Source organism: Rhododendron vialii, chromosome 5a (genome assembly GCF_030253575.1).
Source record: "Rhododendron vialii isolate Sample 1 chromosome 5a, ASM3025357v1".
Lineage (NCBI taxonomy): Eukaryota > Viridiplantae > Streptophyta > Magnoliopsida > Ericales > Ericaceae > Rhododendron > Rhododendron vialii.
Genome location: NC_080561.1, coordinates 30,749,391 through 30,774,971, shown reverse-complemented (window position 1 = coordinate 30,774,971; position 25,581 = coordinate 30,749,391). Strand labels below are relative to the sequence as shown.

General features: G+C 38.1%; 2 protein-coding genes across 2 annotated transcripts; one reads left to right on the top strand and one right to left on the bottom strand.

Annotated features, from left to right (window-relative positions):
* Nucleotides 1-8,571: 8,571 nt before the first annotated feature.
* Nucleotides 8,572-17,063, top strand: LOC131325234 (GTP-binding protein ERG-like). The gene is made up of 8 exons (XM_058357372.1): nucleotides 8,572-9,338; nucleotides 10,919-11,008; nucleotides 11,235-11,383; nucleotides 13,084-13,242; nucleotides 13,331-13,397; nucleotides 15,085-15,192; nucleotides 15,336-15,475; nucleotides 16,711-17,063. The coding sequence occupies exons 1-8, from the start codon at nucleotides 8,844-8,846 to the stop codon at nucleotides 16,793-16,795; spliced, it is 1,293 nt and encodes a 430-aa protein (XP_058213355.1). The 5' UTR covers nucleotides 8,572-8,843; the 3' UTR covers nucleotides 16,796-17,063.
* Nucleotides 17,064-19,686: 2,623 nt separating this feature from the next.
* On the bottom strand, nucleotides 19,687-23,908 carry LOC131327806 (uncharacterized). The gene is made up of 3 exons (XM_058360936.1): nucleotides 23,798-23,908; nucleotides 20,225-20,614; nucleotides 19,687-19,926 (listed from the first exon to the last, which is right to left on the bottom strand). Exons 1-3 carry the CDS (start codon nucleotides 23,906-23,908, stop codon nucleotides 19,873-19,875), a joined length of 555 nt encoding a protein of 184 aa, XP_058216919.1. The 3' UTR covers nucleotides 19,687-19,872.
* Between the last annotated feature and the right edge of the window lie 1,673 nt (nucleotides 23,909-25,581).

The following is a 25,581-nucleotide window of genomic DNA, read 5'->3' as shown; positions in this document are numbered from 1 at the left end:
AAACACACCTATGGTGGGATGTTGTACCTGCCATGAACTTGTGGAAGATGTAATCACCCTAATGCAATGAAATATGTGCTTTGTATTATGGTAAACTTGTGTTACCACTCATGTGGTTTGTATTAACATAAATGGCTTACTAACAGTCACTCTTTTTCTATTATTATAGATTCACCTGAAAATCCCCAACAAATGATAAGCAAATGCATTACAATATATCATCAAAGCAAATAAGCTTTGTACACTGCCATTACCAAAATTAGAATCCAGTGGCCTTGCACAAAGGCATTACAAACATGAAGTCATAAGCCTTAAACTAAGACATTACCAAAAGTATCAAAATAAATGTCTCATGCCATTAGCCATTCGCAAGGCATTAACAAAAAGGATAAGCTAAGCAAAGCTAAGCTAAGGCATTACAAAAATCAAGCCATAAGCCTTACACAAAGGCATTACATTCATCAAGTCATAAGCCTTACACCAAGGCATTACCAAAATAAATGTCTGATGCCATTAGCCATTCACAAGGAATTAACAAACAGGACAAGCTAAGCTAAGGCATTACCAAAATAAATGTAGCTTGCATTAGCAAAAAATAGTCCCAAAAACTATCACAAGGCATATATATCTACTAGTCATTTTGTAGGATTATTTGAGGCTTGCGAGGAAATACGAGGTAGATTACTGGATTGTTGACTAGAAAACCAACCTTCACCAACATTTCTCAATCTCTTAGAAGCCTAACAAAATAAACAATCAATTACTACATAAGTCATAGGCATTAGTATAGTAAATTAATTGCATAACTAATAGGCATTAGGCATTAGTATACCTGCTTCTGTTGTAGTTGGTTAACTGCCTTTCTTTTAGCAGCTCCCACATTTTCACTTGCAGTAGATGCAATAGGCCCAATTCCTCTGCCCCTTCTTCTGCCAACAGCTACCACACTTCCACTTACATCAGACCCAATTCCTCTACCCCTTCCTCTTCCTTTACCAACAGCTGCCACATTTCCACTTGTATCAGTCCCAATTCCTTTACCTCTTCCTTTGCCAACAGCTGCCACACTTCCTCTTCTATTGCCCTTGTCAACTGCAACAGTCCCAGTCCCAATTGTTGCTCCCCTTCCTCTGCCAGTTCCTCTTCCTCTTCCTTTACCAACAGTGCCACTTCCACTTTCACTTCCACTCTTTTTTGGTTTACCAGCTGGTGGCACACCAGAATAAATTTGTTTCTGTTTCCCATAGTACTTGCCTTTATGATTAACACAATTCTCTGGTGGTGTTTTACAAGTCCTTCTATTGTGGCCAAATGTCCCACATTGTTTGCACATGAGAGTAATATGATGTTTTCTAACCTTGTAAGGATTTTAAGGCTCATCCACTCCTTTTCTCCTTGACTTCTTTGGCCTCCCAATTGGTGTTCTTATAGGTGAGGCATAATGGGATCACATTCAATGGTTGGCCACAAGCTTTTATTTGGTATTGGATAGATCCTCTGACTATAAGTCCTCATAAATGTCTCAGTTGAGTAACAATCATTTACATAATCTTCAGGTTGGGCCTTATGAGATATGATAGCTACACATCCATGAGTGCAAGGAATTTCATTTAGATCTCACCTCTTACAAGTAGAGCTGTGCTCTCCAATGTCAATCACATATACCTTGTTTGAACTTGTCACTTCAAACACTGTTCCCCCTGAGTATATAACCTGCAGTCCTCTTGCATTAACCTTTTTCCTTTCAACATTCTTAGCAATACTTGGACACAACTTACCCTTGAACTTGTTACTGTAATCAAGTCTGGCCATATATCTTACCATGAGTTATCTCCTAATTGTGTCTACGAGTGTCACTATGGGCTTATCCCTTGCTTCAGATATCCATGTATTGAACCCCTCACTCATGTTGTTGTCCATCTTGTTGACCTTGGACCTAGGGTTGTAGTAAGCTCTAGCCCAAACCTCTGGAATCTCATTCAGTAGCCATTCATGTGCATTTTTGTCTACATTCTTTATCTCTACCATTTTTTCATTAAATTCTGAAATTGTGTAGGCAGAGGCTGCTCCCCAAAACAACTCTTTGTATTCTTTTCCTTTGTATGTTTTGCTGAAATTGGCATACATATGCCTTAAACAAAATATGTGCTCCACATTAGGCATGAGTTGCTTTAAAGCTTCAATCAAACCCTGCAATAATCAATCACAAAGTTACAATCAATTTATGCAGTTAGAAATAAGGAATTTGTACAGTAAGAAATAAGGAAATTATGCAGTTACAATCAAGGAAAGAAGAATGAAGTTACAATCAGTGAGTAAAGTTACCTTTTGCCTATCAGACATGAAACACCATCCGCTCTCCTTAGGTCTTCCTATGACTACCAACAGATTCTCTAAAAACCAAACCCAGCTATCTTTCAATTCAGCTTCCACAATGGCCATGCACAGAGGGAGCATTTGGTCGTTGCCATCTCTAACTGTTGCATGCATAAGTTGTCCACCATAAGGGCCTTTAAGAAAGCATGCATCTAAACCTATGAAAGGTCTACAGCCAGCAAGGAACCCCTTAGCTTGAGCATCAAAGCAGATAAATAATCTTTAGAACACCACAGCTGGCTCATGCACAAACCTGTCCACCTTCAAAAGGGCAGTTGACCCTGGGTTTTGCTTAACCAAAATCATACAGTAGTCTCTTAATCTCAAGTATTGTTCCTCATGATTCCCTTGGATTACATTTAGAGTAGCTTTCTTGGCTCTATAAGCCTTCTTGCTTGAGACATCTAGCATCCATTTCCTCCTAACATCGTTTTTAAGTGTCTTGACCTTTTTTTTGGTTCATCAGTGGGCTCCTCTATGTTTTTTTTGGCTATCCACTTAGATGTTGCATACTTGTTAATGTATTTTCTGGTACAACAATGGTTAGAACTCAATCTCTTAATCTGGAATGATTTCTCACCATGCATTGGTGATGCATGTAACCTAAAACCACACTTTTCTTTGCAAATAATAGTGACCCTACTAGATTCATTCTTTAAATATGTGTGTTCACTCCCTTCCCTAATGTGGAACTCTTTAAGGAGACTTCTGAATGCAGTCACATTAGGGAAAACCATACCCTCCACTAGCTTGGGGTTCTTCATATCCTTAGCCTCATCAAACTCAATGAGTTTCTTCTTTCTTTTGTGGCCACCCTCCTCCTCATCGTTTGACAAACATCCTACGTCATCGCTTTTATCACTAAGTTCTCCTTCCTCATTCATAATCTCAATGGCTGGTTCATTAATAACCACCACCCTAACTCCTTGTTCAACTTCTTCATCATCTTCCACATCATCCTCATCTGAGTCAACAAAGCCACTAAAACTGTCATCATCACTGCTATATTGTTATCTCTACTTTTATCACCATTGTCATCACCCTTGTCCCACTCTTTATCAGACTCATCATCTTCATCAACTGGACCAGTTGGTATTACGCCTTGATAAAGTTCAGCTATGTCATCAGGGGCAACTAAGTCATTAAAGTCAATCAGGTCATCAATTTGTCCACTATGGTCAGCCTTAGTCAAACTAGATTCCTCTTCACCACTAGGTTTCTTGTGCTCTATCATAGGGTTATACACATATACATCAATCACATTTGAGTTGTTGTCCTTGTGCATTGCAACATTTCTAACATAGTTTTATCAGAGGTTACAGTCACCAACCCATCATCCATAGTTTGAGTTGGATCTTTTTGGTACATCTCGCAGACATCAAGACACTCAAATTCTTTAAGTATAGACTTTAGGTCAAAGTAGGACAGCATATCAGGGTCAATTTTAACTGGGACCACTTTCCCCCTAACATACTTTTTTGGGGGTCCCTCAGCTATATAACCTCCATGGTAAAATACTAGATTAACTACTGGAAAATCTATTTGAAATCTGAAAAGCAAAACCAAAAAAGAACAGAAACAATGGTCAATTATTGCCTTTGTTTGGACAAAGACAAACATGAGGGACTAAACGACTTCAGTTAATGCATAATGGGGGGACCAGTTATAGAGAAATGCTGTAAAGGGCCATACCAAACAAAAAACAACAAAAGCCCCAATTTTAAAAACATCCAAGTCAACGACAGAATACAATAAACAACATATTCCAACAAAACCCACATGCAGTTCGAGCTAGGATTCCACCCAAAAAAGAACATTCTTTATCAGTATAGAACAGATTCCAACCAAAAAAGAACAGAAAAATCAGTACACAACAGATTCCAACCAAATAACAACAGAAAAATCAGTACACAACAGATTCCAACAAAAAATGAACAGAAACAATGATATAATATGTACTTATACATCTATATTTGCGCCACCCATACAATAATACGATCTAGGGTTTTTAACGTATAAAACATACCTTGGAAACTAGGATTCGATACAATGTGAAAAAATCAGTACAGAAGTTCCAAAGCTTGATCTTCTTCGATGTGGAAACTAGAATCTTCAGCGATTAGAATGCATGTTCAAGATTGGAGAGGGAGAGGAAGAGAGAGAGTGTTGCCATGATCGAGTCAACTGCAGAGGAAAGGAAAAAGTGAAGTCTGCATTTGGGTTAGTTAAGAAAATGTACATTTGTCATTTCATTCCTTCCGTTAACGCCGTTTCTTGTTTTCTTATTTTAAATATATGAGGGGGTAAGTATGGTCAGTTTTAAACGTTAGGGGGTGTTCGTGTCCAAACCATATAGATGAGGGGGTCTCCGTGTAATTTCACCTATCAAAAATGTTGATTCTTGTGCCAAGATAAAGCAGCGATCGGCTGGTCCGAAAATGTTGATTCGTGTGTCAAAAATGTTATTTCTGGAGGCTATAAAAGGAGGACTTTGTGTTTCAAAAGGATGTAAGAGTTTTGTGTACACAGATTCCACTAAAAAAGTCATCTATAACTCTTTCCCTTGGGCTTTCGTCATAAACTATTGTAAGAAAAAAAAAAAGGAGTTTGGTTTTAATGCCATGAAGAATTCCAAATTTTCTAGGAACGCCGCAGCGGAAAATTCAGGGCGAAACAATTGATGATTACAACTTTTCAATTTCAGATAATTGGCTATTTGAGAATGATGTTCGTAGTGGGGAGAGCATCTCCCACAATAGTCGCAATTATAGACCCGAATTTGCTACTGACCAGGTTAGTTATTACTGTTATTGTTTTGCATATTCGTTATTTATTTTAAGAGAGCTGATAATGCCTAAACCATATTGTTCCTGCCAAAACCTAAATTGTTCCTGCCTTGGGTTTCTCATTCATTCTTCCGTCAGATGAGCAAATCATTTTTCTTAAAGTTTATTGCAACTTTAAGGGTTGAATAAATGTAAAATTATTTTTCTTTCAACTTTCATAATAGATGAGCAAATCTTAGTATACTATTTTCTCTTTGTTTTCTGAAAACTCTTTGCAAACCTAGAAATTCTAGTACACACTACTCTGTCTAATGCAAGGACCATATAAACAAATTGTTTTATTCATGGTATTAATTTAGAGAAAATGTTATCTAGTGAACAAACCTTATGGCCATCATGTTTGCTGGATTCCTAGTAATTCGGATAATCAATAGCAGCATGTAATGTTTAGTTACAGAATGCCATATAACTTATCCCACATCTTCGCAGATAGAAGGCATGAGGCAGGGGTTTAGTTCTATAATTGTTTTGGCATTATCAATTCTCTATTTTAAAAATAGAGAAAATATGTTAAGACTGGTTAATGTTGTATTTATACATATTCTTTTTTTTTATATAGATTTTTGAAAGTAGAGAAAATATGTTAACTTGGGTGCGAAGTGTTGGTCTAAAATATGGTATTGTGGTGGTTATTTTAAATTTTACTAAGTTAAAAGGCGGCAAACTGCCGAAGTGCATTCTTGGTTGTGAAAGAGGAGGAAAGTACGAACCGCCACGGTATCTGGTTGAAGGGCAATTCTTGCAAAGAAACACTGGGACTAAAAAAATGCTATTGCCATTTCAACTGCGAGGTATACCAGAACCTCCATACGGTGTCATGTGGGGTTTAAAGGTTATTTGTGGTTTCCATAACCATGAAATAGCAAAACATATTGAGGGCCACGAGTACCCGTCAAGGCTAAAACTAATAGAAAAATAATTTGGGGTTGACATGGCCAAAAGCACCGTGCCTTGTGAAATTCTTAATATTTTGAAGCAAAAAAATCAGTCAAACACTAAGGGAATCGAGAGCGTTTACAACGCCATTTTTCCAAACAAACAAGCCAACCTAGACGATCTAACTCATATTCAGTATGTCATACGTCAATTACTTAAGAAAGAATATCTCCATCAATTTCTTACAAATCCAAATACTAATGAAATCACAGATATTATTTGGGTTCATCCTATAAACCTAGAGCTATCTGTCAACTTTCCGTCTGTATTGATCATTGATGTCACATATAAAACCAATGAGTATCGAAAATCACGATTGGAGGTTGTGGGTATCACATCCACATGGCGAACTTACTCGCTTATGTTTACATATCTTAGTAATGAGAGACAAGAGACATTGACATGTGTATTGAATACCTTAAAAAACTGGATGCTTTAAAAGGGGGCATCGTTGTCATTGATGTTTGTTTCAAATCGGGATTTAGCGCTTATGAACGCCATTGAAGCATGTTTCCCCACGACATGTTACAACCTGTGTATTTGACGCATAAACCAGTGTGTCATGAAGAACTACAGCTATGTGCTTGGTCTGAAATGGAAGTGTTTTTTCATGTCATGGCACTCGTTTATCAATTCATCTACATAGTCATCTTTCGAACAAAAGTGGCAAGCCATGTGAGACAAGTTTTGTCAATTCCCAACTGTCATAACTTACCTATGGCAAATATGGTTAAGGCCATACAAAGAGCGGTTTGTTTCAGCATGAACAGATACATGTATGCACCTCGGAAGCAATTCAAGTCAAAGGTATAATCACTTTATAATTTTACTATTAAAATTTTGTGCATTTCTCTACTGCACTAAGGAATACTTTTTGATACTTTCCTATTTAAACACAGTGCATTATTCTATTACAGGGCAGAGTCTGCACATGCGAGGTTAAAGCTATATTTGGGGGATGTCATGTTATCGCTACAAATATCTTTTGATAAAATAGAAAAGATGTTGAAAAATTAGTTCGGAACAATTAAGAAGTCATTTGAGAAATTTATGAACATTCCACGCCACAAACAATTACGTGACGACATTTTTGATCAAGTAAAGTGTCGCATTTCGTTAGAGGCAATTGAGTTCATACATGATCAGCTAGAAAGCTCTTTAGGATATTCAGCTAGAAAGCGCTTTAGAAATATCCCCCCACATAGTCGGCTATTGCAACTGTACGATCAAAATCACACACGGATTGCCATGCATGCACGATTTTGCATATTATCGTTTTATTTCCACTCCAATTCCGCTGTGCAGTATCCACGCTCATTGGACTAGGTTGTCTATGCACGGAAACGAGTTTAATGACGTTGGAACACGATCTGACAGGATATCTCAGGTTGTTGAGATATTAGATGGGATGGATCCACATATGCGAGAGCATATCATAGACAGGTTTATCGATATGACAGATCCATCTCGTAGCACAGTTCAACCTCCATCGTACAACACAGAACATAAAGGTCAACCTGCAGGTAGAGATGAGCAAAGTACACGTCGCATACCTTCTTTTTCAGAGCATCCACTTCAAGATCAAGGACTTCAAGATCAATGACTGCAGCATTGCGAGTGAGAGGGAGAGGGAAATGTGGGAGGGGGTCGAGGGTTCACAACACTCAATCTACAGTTTCATTCATCCTTGATCGCTACATTCATCGATTACCTCAGGTTTATCACTGTTGACGTGCTTGGTGACGGTCATTATGGATTTAGGGCGATAGCTACACAAATCGGATATAGTGAAAATGATTGAAATCGAGTACGAGAGGAGTTTATTGAAGAGATTCGACAAAATTATTATCTATACAGTGTGATTTATTCAGCATATGATTGGGCAAACCGTCAACTACACTTACTGGATTGCTTCATGTCTAGGGCACCGGAAGCATATTGAATGTATGTTCGGCAGTTATTTATCGAATATTAAACATATTTTCTACATGTAGTTACCGAAATATAATATTGTTTTCAACAGTTATTTATCGAAATGTTATGTATGATTTTCAATAACTATACCGAAATGTAGTGGGCTAAGGAAGAAAATATGGGGTTACAAATAGTCGGCCCCTTCAAAAAATGAGTGTAGGTGTCAAAAAAAAAAAAAAAAGTGCAGAATACAATTTCCAAAGTCTATTACAGTATTAGGCTCCATTCCAGAACAAAAAATAAGTCCTTATTTTTTAGAAAGACAATTTCAAGCTCAAAAAATTATGGGCTTATTGAAATATAAAAATATGCAATATGGATCTTATTTGAAAGATCTGGATGAAATCTTTTTTACGATGAAAAAAAATTAAAAAAATATTTTTTATTTACTCATTTTTTTAATTTAAAAACGTGAAATAAACCGTTTAAGACTGGAACGGGCCTTACTCCTCCGGTTTCCTCCTCTTCGGCTCCTCGTTTTCTCTCTCTCCCACAGCAGCCCCCAGAGTCCCCACCACCAGCAGTCCACCACCACCGGTCCACCACCACTCCCCAGTCTCAACTCTCAATCTCTCTCTCTCTCCGACCTCGAATCACCCTCTCTCACTCTCTCTCTCAGAGGCCATAACTGAGGGAGACTCTCCAGTCCACCACGCCACTCCTCCTTCTGCCGATCGCCCCACCGACCACCATGGTACTGGGTTTTTCGAAATGAAAGCACTGAGATCGCTTAGAACACTCGCCCTCCTTTCTCCTCCTTCCAAACCCACCAAAGCCCAGCTCAATTCACCCGTTCTTTACCGCTTGTACTCCGCCCAACCTCACCAAAACGACGCAGTCGCCGCCACCTCAGATGACGAGAGTGGTGAAAATACGTTTGACAGTACCCAATACACATTACCCAACAAGGGTTTTGATTCAATAACTTCAAATCCGACTTGGGATGAGAAGTATAGGGAGAAAGCGGATCGAGCGGTATTCGGGGAGGAAACCAACGTTAGGAATTTGGTGAAGGAAGAGGAGAGGAAGCGACGTGCGGCTGCGCTTGCCAGGGCTTTGCTTGAGGCGGCGTTGGACCGGCCGGATGAGGACGAGGAGGAAGAGGAGGAGGGGGATTTGGTGGTGAAGGAAGAGGATCAGAAGTCATTGTCTGTTGGCATCATCGGAGCGCCCAATGCGGGGAAGTCAGCCTTGACTAATTACATGGTTTGTGATTGTATGTTTGATTAGTATAGCTGATGATGCAGTTTGGGTGTTTGATTTTGAGCTCTACAGTTTGTTTAAGGTCCCCTTTTTAGTACTATCTATGTTTGTATATGTCCGTGCTGAAAATTATAGGATGTCAACTAGATTGTAGCTGATGACAGCCTGATGTGTGTTTGATGGAGGGTAAGAGTGAACAAATTCGAAGATTAGGAGGAAAAAATGATATGAAGTTATGAACACGTACATGACAAATTGGTTGGTGGGAAGTTGTAAAGTGGAAATAAGCCATGTATAATCTAGTGTTGAAAATGCATAAAAAGTTCTTGGAAGATGATTTTTTTGAGAAGAAAGTGAAATCACTAGAAATATCTCATTCAAATCACATTACAATCAGTTGCAATACATCTCTACATATACATAATACACTGAGCTTTAACTAACTGAATTACGCACATTCATATTTACATCCACTTGATCAGTGTGCCATCGCATCGACTCACTAGCAAACTTCTAACTCAACTGAACTATGATCCAGTGCTAGTCAGGCTCAGTTGAATTCAGTGTGCCTAAGATGTTTTACGGATAACAACTCAATTTAAAGCCACAAGCCCCTCCGTCTCCGATGTGGCAATTTACTTCACTTTTTTTGAGTTTCTTGTTCTACTTAACATCTATCATTCTGCTTCAACAGCTCGAAGTAGTTGGAGTGTTGGACTGATGCGAGAGAATTGACTTTGGAGTGTTGGACCAATGTGAGGGACTGGACTAACATATCCATCATGAATGAGCGAAATGATTCCCTTGTTAAGCCCAAGGGGGTAGCCAATAGCCTAGTGGCAATTTAAAGACATAATAATTATCTCTGGAAGTGCAGTTCATGAGTTTGAATCTTTTGTAGCGCTTAACCGATTTGGGCCACCCCAAGGGCTTATGCTTGTTATTTGCTTTGTATGTGTGGGACAAGCCGGGGATAATGACGTGAAGCTTTTTTAAACACCCTTCTTACCTGAAAAATGAATCCGTGGTTCATCTTTTGTGACACATTGTTGCTAGTAGTGGATGCCTCTAACTTGTTCCCACGTATTTACATTCCAACTTACTATGGAATTGGATGGTCCCTCTTGCATTTTCTCTCTTGTTATAGCCAGACTTGATTTTGAGCTCTGCTTCTTCTCCGACCTTTAATGGCTAATTAGCTAATAACATTCTTGGTAATTTTGCATCTTTGAGACCTCAATCTTGGATTATTGAAGTTCCATCCTACTCTTGAATGTGGGACGTCTAAAAAACTTAGAATTTTGATAATGAAATGGCAGCACATGGAGATTCCCAGGTTTGAAGATGCACTAGATGGATTTGTTTCTGTATATCTTATGAAAAAACTGTTGGAAATCATACAATTGATTTGCATTTTTTCTTTTTGTGCAAGCAGATATTTATTCATAGAGACATTGTGTTTTCAATCAGACAATTGATTTGCATTTTCTCTTATGTGGTTGCATTGTTTTCTGATTAGGGTTTACTGCTGGAGTGACTGCATGTATTTTTTTGTTTATGGTTGTACATGTTATTCCTTTTAGGTTGGGACAAAGGTTGCTGCTGTTTCTCGCAAGACACACACAACTACTCATGAAGTATTAGGAGTGGTGACGAAAGGAAATACCCAAATTGTATGTCACTTATCAACGCAAGTCTTTATCGTGTTCTATTCTAGATAATATTCTTTGTTATTTCTCCTCCACTCGCAAGAAAAGCTTATCTCTTCTAATACAAAAGTAGAGTCTCTACCTTGGTTGCATGTTTATATAATATTAAAACTGCAAGATCCACATGTTTATAGTTTGTAATTGGATGACATTGTTACAGATATATATATCTTACTGGTTTGTCGATCAGTGTTTTTTTGACACTCCAGGAATTACACAACGGAGGATGGGTTATGCTTATAAGGACGACATCAAAGTTCGTGTTGAAAGTGCATGGAGTTCTGTTGACCTATATGATGTGGTCATAGTTATATTTGATGTTCATAGACACCTTAGCAGGTTAGTGACTCCTCACTTGGATTTTGAGGAAACTTCCATGAACTGTACACTTATTTGGCTTTGAGCAAACTTCTGGTTGCCCGTTGACTGACAAGTTATCACTTTGGCTTAGTGAACTTTCAAGTTTATGGTCTTTTGATTTTTTCTTTTTTTTTTGGGTGATATCATCAAACATACTAGGTGTTGGTGGCTGAAAACTATCTGGTGCCTACATTAGGTTCATCAATTTTCTTGGAATTTTACGTCTTCAAGATCAGATATTAGTGTAATGTTTTAAGGAAAAAGCTAATTACCACCTATAGGGCTGTGGGTAGGCTTGATGTAGGTGTGGAAAGAGTACAGAAATATGTAACAGGAATGTGCAATGTTCTTCGTTTTATCCTCATTTTAACCCTGCGCTATAGGCGGTTTTTAGCATGACCGTACTACTCATTGCCTTCAATATGAAAATTAGGCAATGTATGCAGAAACAAATGAAGTCAGAAGGTAATGGAATACCGAATTCCCATTCCCACTTCTGTGATTGGTTGCCGGCATGGAGAGGCATGTGAATTGGACGACTATTCCCATTTGAATTCCTCTATTTGGTTACATGTGATGAAATTCTGGAATAGAAGGAAATTTAATGCCTAAATGACAAATGTACTATTCTACACATTGTAGAATTTCACACAGTTCTGGCAAAATGAGTCCAATTGAATCAAGACAGGCAGATACTTGTGTGTCAACTGCTTGATAAAAGTTAATAACAGTAGAAACATCTAAATGGTAGGAGAAAAAAGGAATTGTTTCTGAATCAGGCACCAATTATGTAGTGGTTAAACATTTCATGACTCCTCAAATCACTCAAACATTACTTATTTGATTTGTTGAATTTTTTGGACTTAAACATCTTCCGGTGACGTGGTCCACTTTGAAATTGTTGAAATTCTGAAGGGAGTATAATTATCAATTGGGGAAAACCCGCACCCATTGAGTACATAGGTTAATTAGTGATGGTTCAAAGTCTTGCGAGATGATGGTCTACAGTGTTTGATTAAATTGAAAGAAGACAATGATTGGTTTAGCCAATGGACTTTATGCCTTGATGGTATTCTACTCAAGGATGTTTCATGATAGTAGTTGTTATTGTATAATGATCAGACAATCTTCATCTGTAATTCAAGAACGTGCATCTAAAAACTCATGCGACAAATAAACTCCCATTGTTGATACACTTGGCCTATATCCCCACAAACTTTGGGTGTAGGTTGTAGTCATGGGAAGAGTCTCAGTGTAAAGTGGAGGTAAGGCTGTGTTTACCTACTCCTCTACCAGACAGTGGGCGGGAGCCTTGTACACTGGCACAACCTTGTGTTATTTCATTTTTTAATATTGTTCTAGCAGTTGTGGTTCTACTATAGAAAGGAAAAAGGTGTTGTGTGCCAACACATTTTTCTAGGCTCTACTTCGTATATTTTGATACATGTTTGACATAGTTGCGTCTATTGAATTGGAATATACTCTGCATTAGTGACATAGTGATTTCATTGTTTATTATTCGTTACGTTCCTTTTCTGGTTCATTGAACAGGCTCATGTGTGAATATAATGTGAAATATTCTTGTGCATATTTGATAGTAGATGTACCTTCTCTTGTATACGTTGTAACTTGATATGATCATTGGTCACTTAATGGGTTTAATTCGTTCTCCGATACAGGCCAGATGCTAGAGTGATTACATTGATTAAACGTATGGGCTCACTCGTGAACCCAAAACAGAAGCGAGTGCTATGTATGAATAAGGTGGATTTGGTAGAGAAGAAGAAAGACTTGTTGAAGGTGGCTGAGCAATTCAAAGATCTACCTGGATATGAAAGGTTAGTTCTCTTCTTGCTGAAAGTTGTCTGTTAATGCTTGAGATAGGCTATAGCGCCTTGATTTATCTTCTTCTTCTTCTCCTTCAAGGTACTTCATGATCTCTGGGTTGAAAGGTTCTGGAGTAAAAGATCTAACTCAATATCTGATGGAGCAGGCATGTTTCCTTTTAGTATTGCCACCTTTCATAAATATAACCTGCTGAAATCTATTATTTTTTTCTTATAGCATTCAGGAACGCGTGCTCATTCTGAATGTGGTACTCCACAATTTTTTTGTCTTCATGAATGTTATTTCTTGATGGCAAGGTTCATTGTGTGTGAATTATAAGTTTGAAAACTTCTGCACATGTTGAACATCTACTACTATTATAAAAGGAACACCATTGTGGTGTGAACATCAATTTTGAGGCTGGCTCACAGTTTAGTTTCCTGAACTAACCCTTTTAACTACCTAAAGAAACTGCCAAGAAGGAAAAAACATGCCACCCTTATTTTGTTCTCCCTTCTTTTCTAGCTTCACATCTCAGATTTCATTTCAGATTAATCTCAATTGAAGATTTTTTTACTTTCCCTCTGCATAATAGGTTCCAACTTTTGTATGCACCTGATGTGCAAACATGAGACATGGCTCTTGCTTTCAGGATTTGCCGCCTTCATTTATCTTATTAGGTTGATCATGTCCTTTGCATCTATGCATGCTTATTATATATCACGACTTCTGAGTTAAGCATATGTGCATTCTGCTCTGTATGTTGTAAGATACCATTTACCATTGAACCGCAGCACCTTTATATGGTTTTTATCGGGCCGAATCTAGACGTGACACTAGTACTGTTAGTATGCTTGTCCAAACTGCAGTTTGCCACATCTTTCCCACACCCCTTAGGAAATTGGAATAAAATAATGTCTTGGGTTGGCTCTTTCTTCTGGACACTTTCCCCCTTCAGTGTTTCCAACCATTGCCATGCATATGTAGGTGGAATTGGGGAGCTTAAATGGTGGAGTTGATAGAACCCTTTATGTTTTGTACATTACTGTCTGGGTCCAGGTCTTTCCTACTGGTGTTTCTAACAATTGAACGAAAGCTGCAGGCTGCATTTGAGTATGATAAATTGATTTATTAGATGCCCAAGGCTCCTTGTGTTGTGTAATTATTGCATTTTATGGCAAAAAATGGAATATGCTCATACAGTTTGTTACCAATTGTCCAATAACTACTTCATAATGCTTTCCCTTTTTGGATATTGTTTCTTTGGCTTTATCGTCTTTGGGAAATAACTTTCTTATAAGATGCAGCTATTCTCACTATGGGCTGCGATTTGATCCTGCCTTTATTCAAGTGCTACCATTAAAAGGGGGAAAAGAAAAACAACGAAAATAGATGTCCAATTGTTAATCAAAAGTTTCTTTTAGAAACTGCTTCATGTTTGTTTTTTTGCCATTGCATGTGCCAATATTTGACAGTTCTCTCATGTTGGGTTAGATTCCTGTTGCATATTTCATTTTAACAAAGATGTCAAATTGGCAATTAAGGAATAATCTCATAGATTCTGCTTCATAATTGTTTATTTTCCATTGTGTACATTGTAAACGGTCGTATTATGTTGGCGCATTGGGTAGTTCTCTTTAAGCAATTCATTTTAACAAAAAGAAGCAAAATGAGTTTTATTCTTTGTCGTGGCAAATACCCTTATAACTTCAGCATTTATTGTCCATTAGGTTTGCTCAAATCATTTACCCAATGCAAGTTATGTTAAAGCCATTCTGCTTGATTCTCTTCATTTTCACTGGGGAAGTCATGTACCTAATTTAGTCACTTCATCAGTTTTGTACTTCGTGTAGGCCGTTAAAAGACCTTGGGATGAAGATCCCCTTACAATGAGTGAAGAAGTTATGAAAACCATATCTTTGGAAACCGTGCGCGAAAAGTTGCTGGACCATATACACCAGGTTTGCTTAGCTTCCTACAACTACCTGTCGTATGACAGAAGATTATTTGATTTTTCTGGTGTTAATTTAATACATTTTTTGTATTTCTTTTATCTAACTTATTTCACGAGGAGTTTAAATTGGGAAAGTTGCTTTTATTTCAGGAAATCCCATATGACATTGAACATCGCTTGGTTGATTGGAAGGAGTTACGAGATGGTTCTCTTAGAGTCGAGCAACACTTGATCACTCAAAAGATGAGCCAGCGCAAGATTCTTGTTGGGAAGAATGGCTCTAAAATAGGGTACATTCCTAACCCAATCCCAACCAATTCAGGCTAGCTATATTAATCCTTAGTTGCCATTCCCCTCTATCAAGAGGCACATGCTCAGTTTATCATTTTTTCTTGACAGCATCCCATTTTGATTTAGGTCTTCCACTAAAATGATTACCTAATGGTTTTTGTTGTACATGACTAAACCATCTTAATCTATTCTTTCGTAACTTTCCTCAAATATTGGTGCTAATTGTACCATTTCACAAGTGTTATGTTCACTGAAGCAGTTTTTTTCTTCTAGTCCTGTTACTGTTGATTTCTATTTTTAGAGGTACGCCTCTAATGTGGTTAGGTGCAACTCTAAACCAATTGGTGTAGGTTTTTATTGTGATTTAGGTAGCTTGTATTCTTGTATTGGTATAGCTTGTATTCTTGTATTGACCAACTGGTGCATTTGTATTGATATAGCAAATCTTCTCCAACTTTTCAACCTTCAATTCGTGTCTTGCATCAAGAAGGCGTAGATAGGAGCATTTTCTAAACACCCCAAAAGAGATCAAACTAAGTCTAGGTAGTAGCATAGCACCATCAAAGTCTGTCTATTAATCCTCTAATGCGTAACTGCATGTTTTTTTTCCTTCTCTCAATGCCTGATCTGAAAAACAGAACTTTGATGGCCAAATACCTTTTCATTTTTTTTATTTTTCCAACCCAACAAAACGTAAGTAAATTAATTTAACTACTTCACTTCCTTTTCTCTCCCTATATTTTCCCTTTCATTTCTCGTTCGCTTCCATGATCTAATCACAGCTTAGAAAATTTCGTGAAATGAAATTAGCAAAATTAAATCAAGGACTCCTAACATGACTGGTTACTAGCTAACATAGTAGGAATCAGGATTATGTTTGCATAGGTCCGACATCAACTTGACCACATCAATCTACTCTTGTGGGGAGAACTTGGTCTCAATGATTGTCTTTTTTTTTTTTTTGGCATCAATTTAGCTTCTCCAGTACCGGTGTTTTTTTGTGTTTTGCTTATGGGAAAGTACAAACACTCTCTTTTACGACTTCATCATTCTCCCTTCAATTTCAATCTCCTGTACATCTATCTCCATTTTTTATCTGTGGCCAAACCAAATATTTCGTGTTGACCTTGTATTCGAGCATTCAGCCGAATTTCTTTCTTTACTTCATGTTATGGAGCTACCATTTCTCCGAATGCATTCTTATCGAGGAATTTCTGCTTGCTCTTTCACACAGGAGGATAGGCATTGAAGCCAATGAAGAGCTAAGATCCATATTTAAGAGAAATGTTCATCTCATTCTTCAGGTTAGATTAAAATGATGCAGTTGGCTAATGAAGAATATGTTGCCGGGTACCATTTTCTACGATGCCATTTTTTGTGTGTATATAAAATATGACATCTACTGTGTGTACTGTATTTGTATCTGAGCAGCTGACTTGCGATGCTTCTCTTTATGTACGTGATTAACAGATTGGTTAAGGGCTATTTCCCTTTTTTTTTTTTCCTTCCCTTTTCCCATTGTTCGCTTTTTTGTATTCTATAAAAAAACGCACAGAAGATATATGTTTACCCTCTCAATTTGTTGAATCCTTCCAGTTTTCGTACCATGTTATCCTTCCTTCAGACTTTTACTTATTCATTTACGATCCCGAGTTTCCAGACACATTGCACGTCCGCTCGGGTTGAGGCTGCCAGCCCTCTTTGTTTGAAGCTTTGCCAGGAAGCTTCTACTTGTTGAAGCTTTGTTTCTTATTGCGTTATGCTACTAAGCATTTGAAATTTGTACATGTATCTTAGTGCGTCTAAGAGGGATATGAAGGCAACATTCTGGGAGTGCAGTACTTTTCTGATAGATCTCCTTTAGGTAACATTGGCACATTCAGAACACCACAAGAGGGGTGAAAAAGTGGGGTTCAGATACTCTCTCAACTTCTCTTTCGTTATCTTGTCAAGGTTTCTTTCTCCTTGCGATGGCTCGCGACCTTTTCCGATCGAATGGCTCGCGTCCTTTTCCGATCGAATGGCTGAAACATATCTCGCACCGCCACCATTTAAGTAAACCGACAGTGTTTTAAAAGTTTCTTACGGCCATTCAAACGGCAGCCTAAAGCTGCTTGTGCTTCTCTCTCTCTCTCTCTCTCTCCATATGTAGACATGTCCATTCGTGCACAGATTGTGTGAAAGATCAGAGGGCTGTCCTGTTCCTGTATATGTCCATTCGCGCACAGATTGTGTGAAGGAACAGAGGGCTGTCCTGTTCCTCATCACTACCATTCTATTGAAGCAGCTCTGGTTATACTCTATTGGGTAAATATCAATGGCACCCCTTGAGGTTTTCCTTAATAATAAATGTCCCCTTACTTATGGAGAGTGACTGTAAATCCCTTACAGTTTCAATGTTCATATCACCGATTAGGGCTATAAACTAACTGAGCAGCTCGCAAACTCGGCTCGGCTTGTTAAGGCTCGGCTCAGCTCGACTTGTTTACTAAATGAGCCAAGCTTGAGCTCAAGTTTTCGGATCATTTAGTAAATGAGCCAAGTGGAGCTTGGCTTGTTCGACAAAAGCTCGGCTCGTTAAGGGTTGCTTGACTCGATTAAAGAAGCTTATTTAGTAAAAGACTAAGCTCGGCTCATTAAGGCTTGAGCCGAGCTCGAGCTCGAGTTTTTGGCTCGTTTAGTAAACAAGCCGAGCTCGACAAAGCTTGGGTTGGCTCATTTACAGGCCTATCACCAACAACCCAATCAACAATTGTTCGACTAGACATGTGATGAAATTAGTCAGAAGTGCTTTATTTGACAAATATACACCCTTTTCTATGATAACATAAATTTGTTCTTTTTTACAGAACTGTTCCTTCGGGGAGTACAAAATAGTGGGTTGTCAATAACTTTTATCATTTATTATCAAACAACTCTTCTAGTGTGCAATACAAAGTCATTTGGATTCAAAACAAGTGAGTTAATATTTTTTATTACTTTTTACTTTCAGAAAGGTTGATTTTTTAAACATAAATTACTTTTTACTCATTCCATCATGTGTTCGGATAGACAATTGTCGCGGTGAAATGCACATAGAAACCTCATAGGATTCATTTGCCGTGTATCAGTCATAATGGAAAACCTCAAGGGTTGTGGAAATTTGCCTGATTTTAATTTGTAATACAATGTCCACCGATATGCTTGGTCCTCGTTTCAAAATCAAGCCCTAAGCCATATTCCTCTTCTCGGCCACTTTGATTTCAACCTCTCTTTTACAGAAATGATATTGGTACCGACCTCCCGGTACCGAAATCGTACCGCCGGCCGCCGGTGGGCCGTCTCCGGCCACCGGACGGCCGATCCGAGCCGTCCAAAAATTTTAAAAAAAAAAAACGAGGGGGCCTACGCGGGAATCAACGGCATCCGAGGTGTTTAAGGTGCTTGATCCGAGCACCCTTTTTTCGTGTATATATGTATATTCCCGCGAATATACATATATACACGAAAAAAGGGTGCTCGGATCAAGCACCTTACACACCTCGGATGCCGTTGATTCCCGCGTGGGCCCCCTCGTTTTTTTTTTTTAAAATTTTTGGACGGCTCGGATCGGCCGTCCGGTGGCCGGAGACGGCCCACCGGCGGCCGGCGGTACGATTTCGGTACCGGGGAGGTCGGTACATGTAGCACTACTCTCTCTTTTATGCGTGCGCATGGCACTGTTATTTTCCTTCATGGCTTCACCCAAAAGTATAGACTTTGTACGTATGGGCGGGGAGGGTTAATTTGATTGCATAATGCATATCATGATATGATGGTTTCATCCAAAACGGGAACACTAGGTGATAGCGAAGAGGAAGAGAAGGCGACACGACCTGGCTAGCGGGAGGCTTAATTTGGAAGTGAAAAAAACAGTTTGTGTACTGTTTTTCAAGTCTAAATCCCAACGAAGTAACTGTAAAGGTAGAATTGAGAGAGCTGGCATTTTTTATTTTTTTATTTTTTGTGTGGCTAGAAGGGCCTCAATATGGATCTTGGATAGTGTGTGTATATATCACACAATGAGCTTCCATTAAGGGATTCCTTAACTTGCTAAGTTAAGGATCTTATGAGTTCGACATTGTTTTCGATCATATTTTGATGATCTGAATATTAAAATAGAAGTGATGGATGAAAATAGAGCCAGTGCGTTAGATATGCCAAAAAAAAATTACGAAGGCTTCTCGTTTCAAAAGTAACGGATGACCGTTTTCATTGTCATTTCTACCTGGTACTGTAACGTCTGTAATGGCAGCTGCAAAAACCATAGCGACAATAAGGGCAAAACCTATGGTGCATGATGTGGTTGTATCTTTCATCCATCGCTCACCCTCCTTTACCAAATCTTGGTGTGTGTCAGAAAATACTTCTGCACGTGTCAGTCCATCGTTATTCCTTCTCTGTCACTAGGCGGTGTAAGTATTTTTACTCCCTGCATCAATCAAGTGATTTGGAATCAGAAGGACTTATAAAGAAAGCAGACCATTGTATGTAGCTGTTCTTTTATCACCGATTGAATTCACCATATATATACATGGCAGGATATGATGCACTCGTCAGATTTTTATTCACATATACTTGAAGCAAACATGAAAAGAACCACGGGCATCCAACTAAGCAGTCTTGCAAGAAAGCAGGATAAAAAGTGCAGTGACAAAAAAGCATTTGTGAATTATAATAATTTTTCTTTTATTAATTTCCTTTACATGGTGGAGAAGGGGCAAACTAACCTTAAACCATTGCATTTCTCGCTGCATTTGTAGAACTGCACCAGCAACACTAGCTTTGAGATTGATTTGTTGCTCATGTCCCAGACGTGCAACCAAATGCAGAACGTTGTTCAACGAATTGTCCACTCCATATATATATTTCCAGCTAGTTTGATGTACGAGATTGAACACACATTCACGGTGATTTAGAATTGCATATGTGATGATGTTTAGGTCTCCTAGACTCACAAAAAACAATGCCGAAGGGTATGACAATACAATCTCTTCAATAAGTTCGGGTATCCCAACACTAACTGCTTTGCGCAATGCTGCCTTAAATATCTTTTCCACCTCTAAGATATCTTCTAATTTTGCAACTTCGTTGCAGAGGGATTTGACAAGATCTAGTGCCTGATGGTGTTTCAGTTTATCTTTTCAGATGCTTTCGACACGCGGCACTGTAAAATCTTCTTTTTGAGAATGCAATAACATTTTTCAAATGAATACTAGTCTATAACTTGCATTGGCATTGAAAGTGGAGGTCCGCACGGTAAACTGGTAAGGGATTCCTCACTGGATCCGTGGTGTATATTAGTCCGGTTCCCTTAAGGGATCCCGCACGGGCTTACTGTGCGGGACTCCCATTTCCCAATCGAATTGGGACGATCCGAGCCGCTCAAAGTGATCAGAACGTGATTTTAAGGGTACCCGCGAGAAATCAGCAAAAAAAAATGATCGGGAAGGGCTTGATCAGAGCAGTTTTTTATTGAACGGTTCAGTAAAAACTGCTTGGATCAAGCCCTTCCCGATCATTTTTTTTGTTGATTTCTCGCGGGTACCTTTAAAATCACGTTCTGAACACATTGAGCGGCTCGGATCGTCACAATTCGATCGGGAAAGGAGAGGTCCGCACGGTAGACTGGTAAGGGATCCCTTACTGAATCCGTGGTGTGTGTGTGTGTGTGTGTGTGTCTATATATATATATATATATATATATATATATATATATAATCACAGTATCAATCCTTACCAAGTTTTTTAGCGACATCCCAAATCTTAATATGCAATCTTTGCCGCACTGCACAATAAGATTCTACAAGTACTCAATTTACTAAGTAATCACATCTAACAGAAATCAAAATTTACTTGAAATGCAATGGGAATGAAGTCACTACTCATGACTACCTTCTTGACTAGTCTCTACTGAGTGAGAGTTGACAAAATGGGGTCATTTATATCATCAAGATAGTTACAGCTATCAACTACTACATATACTATTATACTAATGAGTTTTTGGGGTTGATAGGAGAGCAGTGCTAATACACACCTCAGAGTCGTTTGAAATCGTAACATTGGGATAAGAATTCAAAATATTTGTATAAAAGTTCATAACATTTGCATATATATACAAATTGCTACAATAGCAAGTTGCTACAAAAGCTCTTTTTGAAGTCTTCAAAATTCATCAAAACCAACGAAAAAAGTTGCATGAAAAGCTTCAAAGTTATCATAATCAGTATAGTATCATTTCTTTTTTGAAGAAGAATACAAATTAGAATTTATAGTCTGTATTCAAGTTATCTAGAATCTGTGCATTTCAAGTGTAGGAGAGCAATAAGCTTTCCACAATTACGCACCCAAGCTTTCTGTTAACTCAAGTGTCTAGCTTAAAAGAAAATTAGCTCAAGCGTCTAGTGAATATAGATATTGTTTTTCGTTGTCGCTAATTATCACTTTTGTTTGTGAGAATACCTTATTTTTATCTTTGAGTGAATTGATCTCACCTTTCCTCCCAACGAAGAAAGGATCTTGCCCATCTAAATGAGTTTTTCATGTGCACGCTTTTTGAATTGGTTACTTCATTTCTTTGGAAATTAGTGCCCGTAAATTTGTGTAGCAAAGATTGTAACCGTTTGACACTAATTAACAAAGATAATCTTGGCTGTTTCCAAATTTGCTACTAGCACTTCTTCTTTTTTTGTTATCATTTCTCCGTTTAGTTTCCTTGTAACTGTTTGACACTAATTAAAAGTTTCTTGGCTGATCAAAAAGAAAAGAAAAGAAGTTATGTGTTGTGATAGCCAAACCAGATATGCAACATTTGGCCTGATTCTCAATGTCTCCGGCCTCTTCCTCCTCCTTCGTTATGATGGCTTACAATGCCTTCGGATTTCACTTGAATTCCTACATGTGATGCAAAACAAAAAGTTACACGAATCATGCTGAATTGCGTTTTGAGCTTTAATTTTGTAGTAAGTAGTAATACAATAGACTTATTTTAGAAATTGGGTAGGTAAGTGGTACACCATAACAAATTATATCAAGCTAAAGAAAGAGGAGAGAAAGGCCGAAAGAGACTAACCCCAATAGATTAACCGGTACCAGTATTTTGAGGGATTTCCACTCCGGAATGAAGAATGCTTTTCGGCAATTATTTCGAAAGGATTGGGCTCTGATACCTTGCATGCCATGCATGCCAGCGCAGGTTTTTGCTGAAGCAGTTCTAAAGCAAAGTCTGTAGCATAACTGATGGAAGATAACAGTCAGGCAATCATTCGGATGTTATTCCACATTTAACATCTTAGACAGTGGCGGCTTCATGACTTTTTGGTAGAGTGTTCAGAAATCACTTTAGTAATTCAATAACCAACAATATATGCACAAAATCTCATATGTTAGTATAAACAGTGTGGTTAAAAAACATAGACCCTATTCCAAAGAAATAGTTTACTAAACAAGTTGAGGAAATTAAAAAAAAAAATTCATCAAAAAAATTCGAAAATGTTTAAGTTCTTGCATGGCTTACGTAGTTGACAATATTTTGGGATGGAGGGATGTAGTTTTATAGTTTCTCTTTCACTCTTGAACAAATAAAACAAAGCTTCCAAACAAAATCCTCGCTTCTCCTTCTATTGTTTTTGACAACTTACGAACTCGGCAACTCCTTTTGCTTTTTGTGTTGTTCTTTGATTGAATAGGCTTGAATTGCTCGATTGTATCGTCTTGAATGTTCGATTTTAGCAGACATGTGATTGTATATATCACAAGGGAAAACGCGATGCAATTTTTTTTGAAGCGGCAAAAATATTATTAGGGAGACTCGATAGGGTCAAGTCAATCTTTAGATGATTTTCAATATTTGAAAACACGTCAGTTTCAGTTTGATAGATTGTTAAACTACTTTTGTTCTATTTTAATGGATAATCAATCTTTAAAAAAATGTATTTTGGCTTATCCTTTGACTATGGATGTTGGTAGTTGTTGTTGTGTTTTTTACTTATTTGTCAAGTAAGGAATAGAGAGATGTTTGATGTTGAAAATTTTTCAGTTATAACTTGGCTCCCGAGATTCTTAATCCTAACTTCGCCACTAACACAAAGAAATACAAATCAGGCCAGTATACCTTTATTTTTCCTTTTTGGTTCTTAATATATAAAATCTTCACAATTACGAATATTAAGTCGTCTATCAATGAGAATAACTACCATTACATATAACAGAAGCTAAAACGACTGCACGTGCAAGTACGTAGTAGTAGTATTTTGTGTTGCAAAAAAGTGTAAAAACAAATTAATTAATTAATTAATACTCACCATAAAGTTCACACGCACTGTGTGATTCCAAGCAGAAGCTAGCGAAGCACCCTTCTTGTAATCCTCCAATATGTCTTCTACCCTGGTGACTTCCTTTAAGTAAAGAACCATGTCTTTATGCCCGTACGGGCTGGCAGCGTAATGCATGGGAGATCAGGTGTATCTCCAATTTGGTACCGTCCTCGAGAACATTTGTGACATCCGATCTTTTGCTGCCTAATTTCGTTTGGTCTCCTTCCTTCTTGTCATCTTCTGCAGTACTGTAACGGAGATCAGGTAGTACTGTATCTCCAGATTTGCCCACAAGAACATTAGGAAGATCATCCGAGTTTCTGCTGACTAACGCTTTGGCTCCTCCCTTGTTGTCAACTTCCGCAGAGCCTGCAGATTTGCACGCAAGAACATTAGGAAGATCGATCCGCGTTTCTGCTGACTAACTATTTGGCTTTGGCTCCTCCCTCTTTGCCAACTTATGCAGCGCGCGTAATGGTCATGATCGGGTGCATGTATCTCCAGATTCGCGCACACCGACATTAGGGAGATCCGGGTTTTTGTTGACCAACATTTTGGCTCCTTCCAGGTTGCTGACTTCTGCGGCGTAGTGAAGAGCCGGCCGTGCATCCCCAGCGGTCGACTAGACGTTCAAGATCCTCCTGTGGTGTCATCTTCTCCAAAAGCCTCCTCACGAAGGGATCTCTCCCCGGTGATGAAGACGTGATAGCGAGATGAAGCGCTAGCTGTTTCTAAGTAAAAGACCGGTGATGTGGCACCTGATAGCATTTGGTTAGTAGTCTTCGATGATTTCCATGGCTTTGTTCCGATCCCCGTTGATTGCAGCTTTCTGCAAGGCTAGATAAAGGGGGCCCTTGCATATGTTTTTTCCCAAGAGAGAAAGAGAGTAAAATTGTGTTGAATGTCATGAGATTTACGTACAGCACCGGAAAGCCAGCTCGTATATCTCATATCATATAAGTAGTATAAATTAAGCACCGGAAAAACTCAAGTCAAAGTAAAACTTTTGAGTTAAAAACTTATATCAATGGCATAACTGTAACATCGATCTACTTTAAAATTTCAAACATTCTAAGTACTTATATTTAAGTCCCTCTTACTTCGAGTTAAAATTAATCATTTGAATAAGTTTGATTTGACTCGAGAAGTTGAGAGTATTCTAATTGCGTTTTTATAGAAAATCTCAAAGGGCTGGGGTAACCATCAAAATTAAACCATATATATTTCAAAATCCTATGTCAGTAAAATGGACTCTAACGAAAAGTAGGAAACTTGCTACACCATTTAAGTTTAGCTAGCTCTCTTACTCTTCAAGTTTGAATAGTGAGAAATGAGTTCTCAAACTTCCATGTCATCAATTTTTTTTATTTATGGTTGGCAAACTTATTAATCTTTTTGGCAAAGTGAGTCCCTTAAATTAAGCAAAAAAGTAGTAGTAATAATAAAGAACATAAAATTTGAAAAGTCCATTGGAGTACACTTGTTACAAGTGGTTATTCAACTTGTCACATGTGTCACCAAAATTATATATATTTGGTATAAAATTATGTTATCTCCCTTGGAGATGCTCTTCCTGAAAGTTTGAGTGGAGATTTGAGTTACGGCATCGATCTCTAGCTCTTTTTACCGGACGTTAGGATTTCTAAAACTGGAAATCTAGATTTAATTACTCAAAATATCTTTGAAAAAGTTTAGTAATTACCAAGTCGCGGTATTACTGATCTATTCACGTCAAATATTTCCTCCAACTTCGTCCACAAATCTTTAGCCGT